Genomic DNA, 6,374 nt, shown 5'->3' on the forward strand with positions numbered 1-6,374 from the left:
GTGAAACCAGAGCCGGTGCCACCTCCAAAGCTGTGGAAAACCAGGAAGCCCTGAAGGCCGGTGCACTGGTCCGACTGAAGGAAGAGAGGCAGAGACAGTGATTACATATGAGATACAGTTATGTCTTTTAATTAAATATTTGAAATCAAAATGAGACATGGATCCCTCCTGATATCATATTACCCACCAGTTTGCGGATCCTGTCCAGCACCATGTCGATGATTTCTTTGCCGATGGTGTAGTGTCCACGGGCATAATTGTTGGCAGCATCCTCCTTACCAGTGATCAGCTGCTCAGGGTGGAACAGCTGGCGGTAACTCCCACTGCGCACCTCATCTGAAGAGACCGAGTCGATCAGAAATGACTAAAGGGTTTGACTTAAAAAAAATAATCAAAAGCTAACTATGGCATCTATATTTAATTGGAGATTACCGATGACGGTGGGCTCCAGGTCGACAAAAACAGCTCTGGGGACGTGTTTTCCGGCTCCAGTCTCACTGAAGAAGGTGTTGTAGGAATCGTCTCCTCCTCCGAGAGTCTTGTCACTGGGCATCTGTCCGTCCGGCTGGATCCCATGCTCCAGGCAGTAAAGCTCCCAGCAGGCATTGCCAATCTGGACACCAGCCTGACCGACGTGGATGGAGATACACTCACGCTGTGGAAAAAAACAAAAACAAGAGGTTGTTTACCTGTATGCATTTAATGATGTTTTCACGTTAATTTACATTCTGACGCTTCTGGTTTTCACATGAAATCTACCACAGTAATTGCAACATACATGCTTCTCAACATTGTGAACATTCACTTGCTCCCCCTTTCTGAGATACACAGGCGGTGCAGGAGGAGGCACCTCCCTGCACCACAATCTGCAGGGGACAGAAATGCCTGCAGGCAGCTTCCAACGAGGCAGAACGCTCTTCTCCTCTGCAGAACATTTTGTCCTCTTGTCTTTTTTACCTCCACACAGCACAAATGCAAATTAATTTGCCCCTGCCCATCATCAGCTGGAAATATTCCACTTGCTGTTGTGCCTTGATGACGCACAATCACAGCAGATGCTTGAAGAAGATAATCTGCCCAATATCAACATTTTATATTATATTTGCATATAATTAAATTAGCAGTTTAGATACAATGAAATGATTGAGGACTTATTTTAAGTTAACCCTTTAATTTCATGTCATGCTTAAAATAGAGGCTTTTGTGTTGGATACATTTTTTTATTTTTATGAATGAGATTAAAAACATTTACTTGAATTAAACATCATCTATGACTCAATCGGCCCCTCCCTTCCTTCAGACGGGGCATTTGCAAGGTGTTTAATTTTAGCGTATTCTCGCGATAAACTTGACAATAATATAAATATAAAGACAGTAATGCTGCTAAAGAACACCAGATTTATCCACCTGAGCGTCTTGTTACTAAAGCTTGAATGCAGACAGTCGGTGCATTGTTCTCATCTCTATACACAATGACAATCACACCGTGCCAGGGCTGCTGACCAATCCGTGCATCAATCAACAGCAACCTTACACTGTTCACTTTCATCCAAAAATATAGTCGACCTATTTTGATATTATAGCAAAAAAAAAAATCGGTGTGGTTGTTCGATTGGAGAGGGTCGTCCAGAGATGGAGACCCATTAATGACGTGATGTAACAGCAGAAAAACCGGCTGCTGATCATCTGTACCTCACGATACTTCAGACAGACAAATAGAAAAACAGACTTACCATTTTTATTTCGATTGAGGCTCAAGGAGGAAGAGCAGACGGAGAAAATGTGAAGAAAGGGGCTTTCTAAAGACGGTGTGGTTTGCGTTGCGTGTTGTACCCAACGGGGTCGATGCAACAACTGCTGACTGGGAGGGCGGTGCTCCCGGATTTATAGGCCCACACGCAGGGGGGGGATTTGCTTCTGTGCATTGTGGACAAAAAAAGGTTTTACTACCTCCATTTGGTGATGCAGTTTAAACCAATCTGTTCTGTATTTTGTATTCAAATTTGAACAAAATTGTCAGACCTGGACTTAAAGTGCACTACAATAAGATACAGCCTATTATTTTCAGGGTATATTTGATGCGAACATAATTATAATGTGATGGCACTTTATTTTTAATAATCTGTTTTATACAGTATCTGGTTGTAATGTAATTTCCCCATATTGTTTGTATGGATAAATTAAAGGTAATTGTTATGGACAAAGGACTAGTTCAAACAAAGCCAATTTATTATGCATGCAGAGGCAATGTGGTGGCAGAGGAATGAGCAAGGACATCTGTGATGTAGGTGTGGCAAACTGCAAATCAATACAAAGCATTTCAGCAAATTTTGTGACTATTCTTGCGCCTGCACAACCGATGCATTATAAATGATGCAAGATGGCTGAATACTTCTGCTGCACAAGATGCTTCCATTCCACTCGAGCTCATATCAGCTGGGCATCCATGCCTGCCATTTTATTTGCCCGGCATGCCAGCTCGCCAGCTCCCCTCCCTCTTTGTCCCAGATTCTCTGCAATGATGTCATTCATGGGCTGATCACGTGGCAGCATGTCAGCCCGTCCCTCTGTGTGCCATTCAGCTGCACTGACTTTGGAGCATACTTCCTCTGGTCTTGTTTGAGGAAATTAAATTGCCTGAGTTGCAGTTTATGTGGCATAATGGTTGCACTGAAACACTTCATGTGCATAAGGTCCTTGCTCACAGTGTGGCTTCTACAAGATTAAAGCCCTGCCCGTTAAGCTGTCTGGAATCCTACAGGGAAGGAAAATAAGCTTGCGTAATGCTTCTAATATAATAAGCGCCTTCAGACTCAAGACTTGCTTTTGTCAAAGGATCCACCATAATGTGGGAGTTATCGTTGTTTATTCAGCATTGAATTGAATATGTATAATCTACAATCAGCTTTTGTGTTTGCTGTACTCAATGAGAACTGCAGGGGATGAAAGAGAAGGACAGGAAGCAGCCATGGCTCTCAGCCAGGACTTCTTGAGAGAACATTCTCCACTCCCTACTCCTCCCCAGCAGCTGTGAAACAGGGAAGGTCTGAGCAACTGCACACCAAGTGGAGAGAGGGAGGATGTGAATGCTGGAGATGGGAGTGGTCCTTAATAGCATGAAACTGACCGCACTGCATCCAGCAAAGAGAGAATTGATACCCAACAAAGTGACAAAGCATATTTCCCATCTGCAACAACAATGTTGAATGTTTTAATGCATATGCAAGTTACCTAAAGTGGTCTGTCAGATAAAAGAAAATTGGATACTTAAATTATCATATTTGTTATGAATTAACATAGCACAAATATTTAGAAGTTGGAAACCAAGCCACTTCTAGCCTTAAAAACCTGTCAACCATTTGAATTAGCATCTAAAGTGATGAGTGAGGAAGACCTAGCAGAATTGACTATACAGCAAAATGTTTACAAGCTAATTAATATTTAAATTGGCCGCAGCATTCTTTCAAATTCAATCTATATGGCATGTAGCTCTTTCTAAAAATGACTCATTATTTCATAATGAATACATCATATCAGCTGGCTCAATGCCTAAAACTTAAAGGCATCAGTCATCAGACAAAAACGCAATTGCATATCTATAAAAACACAGGTTGAGTGGTCGTCTTGAAAATTATTCACCAAAAAGAAGGGGAAAAAACATGATTTCACTGTGATTGTGGCTGCAGGTAGCTTGCAAGCACTGAAACAGAGATCAGCTTCTCTTGACTATAATCAAAGTGGGATATTTTAAGGCACCCCAAATTCAAAGAGGCATCATTTCTGCCTCTGGGACAACTGTTGTCATAGAGTTTCCTTTGTTGTTAGCAACTATGGCTTAACTGTCTGTTAGTTTGCTCTTCTTTTCTTTAGGTCCACGGAAGAACAATTTATTGTCTTTCTCATTGAAAGTTGAATGTATAGCACAAACAGAGCTGTTACGCACATTTACTTTACTGTTTCACAAAGAACTGCCTTGATGTGTCTGAACAAAAGAGCTGACCCATATTGAAGCCAGGACTCTTGAGTTTGCAGAGACCACACCCTATCATCCTCAAGATAATTTGTATTTATTTATTTTTGTCATCAGTTTTACGAGAAAGGGAGAACACATGCATTTATATGCCAGCGGAAGTGTGTTTCCTAACGTACACAGGACATCAGGCGGAAAGATCTTTGGAAAAAAAGATGGCTGATGCGCCTCACATCCCCCCACCGAGGCAGCTGCACTGCAGCCCGGTAATGCTGCCATTTAAGCTGAGACACGTGACTGCCAGATAAAGGCGGTCTGGATACTAGGCTGTATCCAGGCAACCATGTTGTTCATTTCCTAGCAACGTTAAATCTTAGGAGGGAGGCTGGGGGGTTGGGCGTCTGTGGATCTCTGTGGCCTACATGTCTCTCGTCTCTGACAGGATAGTTTGACCTCTTTTGTCTGTGACTGAAAATAAAAATCTGAATTTTTGTCTTTAGGCAGATAATAACACACTGTACCAGCGTTCCAATATTTGGAAGCTAAACATGATTTGGATGGTTGGGCAGTGAAGCAGATGGTTACTATTCATATTTTGGATTACCTGACTCATTGCCTGGTTGATTGTGCACTGACAGGTGTTCAGACATCAATCATGTGTAGTGTATAAGGCCTACAAACCCTAACCCTAACAACAGAGTGATATCTATATTCCCAAATTGCAGACTATTATATTCTACTCTGTTCTATCATAAATACATGCACAAAGATAGTTTTATCTTATGTTATGCTGCATGCATTCATTTGTTTGTAATGTGGACATGCAAACGAACTGTTTAATGTATGTCAAACTGGGCCTGTGTGGTACCAGCATGCAGAAAATGAGGCATCATTTTTTCTTCAGACGCGCTGCACAATAACTGGGCGATGAATGGATTCGGGTGTGGTCGGGGAGGTGGTCTGTGGAGCGAGAGAGACGCTCATCCAATAGAAAGCCGCGGATGGCTTCGGAGCGTCCGACTGACAGGGAAGTGACCAATAGAAACACAGCAGACACCGGCTCTGGCGCTGCACTTGTATATATACCGCTGTGCATCCTCAAGCACGCCATTATATCTTACATCGACCCCATAACTGTCGAACTGTAAGATTTTCCACAGCAACTGCAACAGAACAAAATGGTAAGCTATTTTCACATCTTTTATAAACAGAAACATTTGAGATCTGTTTTAGTGATGGGAGGGGGGCGGGAGGGAACATTAACATTGATGGAAAAACGGGAATAAGCTTGAGACATCATACAAGGCTTAAAGTACCTTTCTTAAATAAGTCATTTTAAATCATTAAACGTATCATATAAGATTTGATGTGGGGAGATGTTAAGGCGGAGCTATGGATGGGGAAACAGCTCGCTCACGTTACGTGGTGGGCAGATTGAACAAAAGAGGTTTTCATCAGTTAAGCTGGCAATGTGGACAGAATGAATAATGATGGCTTCGGTCCCACTCACCGGCTCTCTGGGGGTGTTTTGTTCTCTCTGAGCACCTATGAGCAGTAGGCCTCACGTCACTCGTTACAGGGATATTCACTGTGACATACCGCCAGGGAGGATGCTCGTCTTCAGATGTCCCACACTCAGAGAAAGCCTGTCCGGAGGCAAAATGGATTAAGTGCACATGTCAGCATGGCGCAAGGCATTAAATAATCATGCTGGTCGTTATTAATGGACACTGTTGAGTGCCTCCTGATATGCCGCTGCGGCGCAAAGGGGAACTTCATCTCCTGTTGTTTTATAACTGGTTGTTATATTTTAAATCCGTTACATGCTTTCACCAACAATTTCCGAAAAAAAAACCTAATAGATTGACAGTGTTTATTTTTTTCTGCCCAGTGTCACATGTGAACAATGCATACAGGTAAATAACCTCTCTTGTGTTCTCTTTCCACAGCGTGAGTGTATCTCCATCCACGTCGGTCAGGCTGGTGTCCAGATTGGCAATGCCTGCTGGGAGCTTTATTGCCTGGAACATGGGATCCAGCCAGACGGACAGATGCCCAGTGACAAGACCATCGGTGGAGGAGACGATTCCTACAACACCTTCTTCAGTGAGACTGGAGCCGGAAAACACGTCCCCAGAGCTGTTTTTGTCGACCTGGAGCCCACCGTCATCGGTAAGTGTCATCACTTATGGCTGAACATTAATTTAGGCAAATTAAAAGTGAAATATTGGAAAATTGTAAACAACACCTGATTCAGTATTTTTGTCTCTGCAGATGAGGTGCGCAGTGGGATTTACCGCCAGCTGTTCCACCCTGAGCAGCTGATCACTGGTAAGGAGGATGCTGCCAACAATTATGCCCGTGGACACTACACCATCGGCAAAGAGATCATCGACATAGTGCT

The 6,374-nt window shown here is 42.9% G+C and overlaps 1 protein-coding gene across 1 annotated transcript; it reads right to left on the minus strand.

The window, feature by feature from the left end:
• Positions 1–5: 5 nt before the first annotated feature.
• On the minus strand, positions 6–1,869 carry LOC116378695 (tubulin alpha chain-like; the record flags this gene model as incomplete). Its single annotated transcript, XM_031840605.1, has 4 exons — positions 1,734–1,869; positions 433–655; positions 188–336; positions 6–74 (listed from the first exon to the last, which is right to left on the minus strand). Coding segments are annotated over exons 1-4 (444 nt in total), but the record flags the coding sequence as incomplete, so codon positions are not given.
• Positions 1,870–6,374: the final 4,505 nt, after the last annotated feature.

The sequence above is a fragment of the Anarrhichthys ocellatus genome, unplaced genomic scaffold (assembly GCF_004355925.1).
Source record: "Anarrhichthys ocellatus isolate YVR2014 unplaced genomic scaffold, GSC_Weel_1.0 scaffold3017, whole genome shotgun sequence".
In the NCBI taxonomy this organism is placed as follows: domain Eukaryota; kingdom Metazoa; phylum Chordata; class Actinopteri; order Perciformes; family Anarhichadidae; genus Anarrhichthys; species Anarrhichthys ocellatus.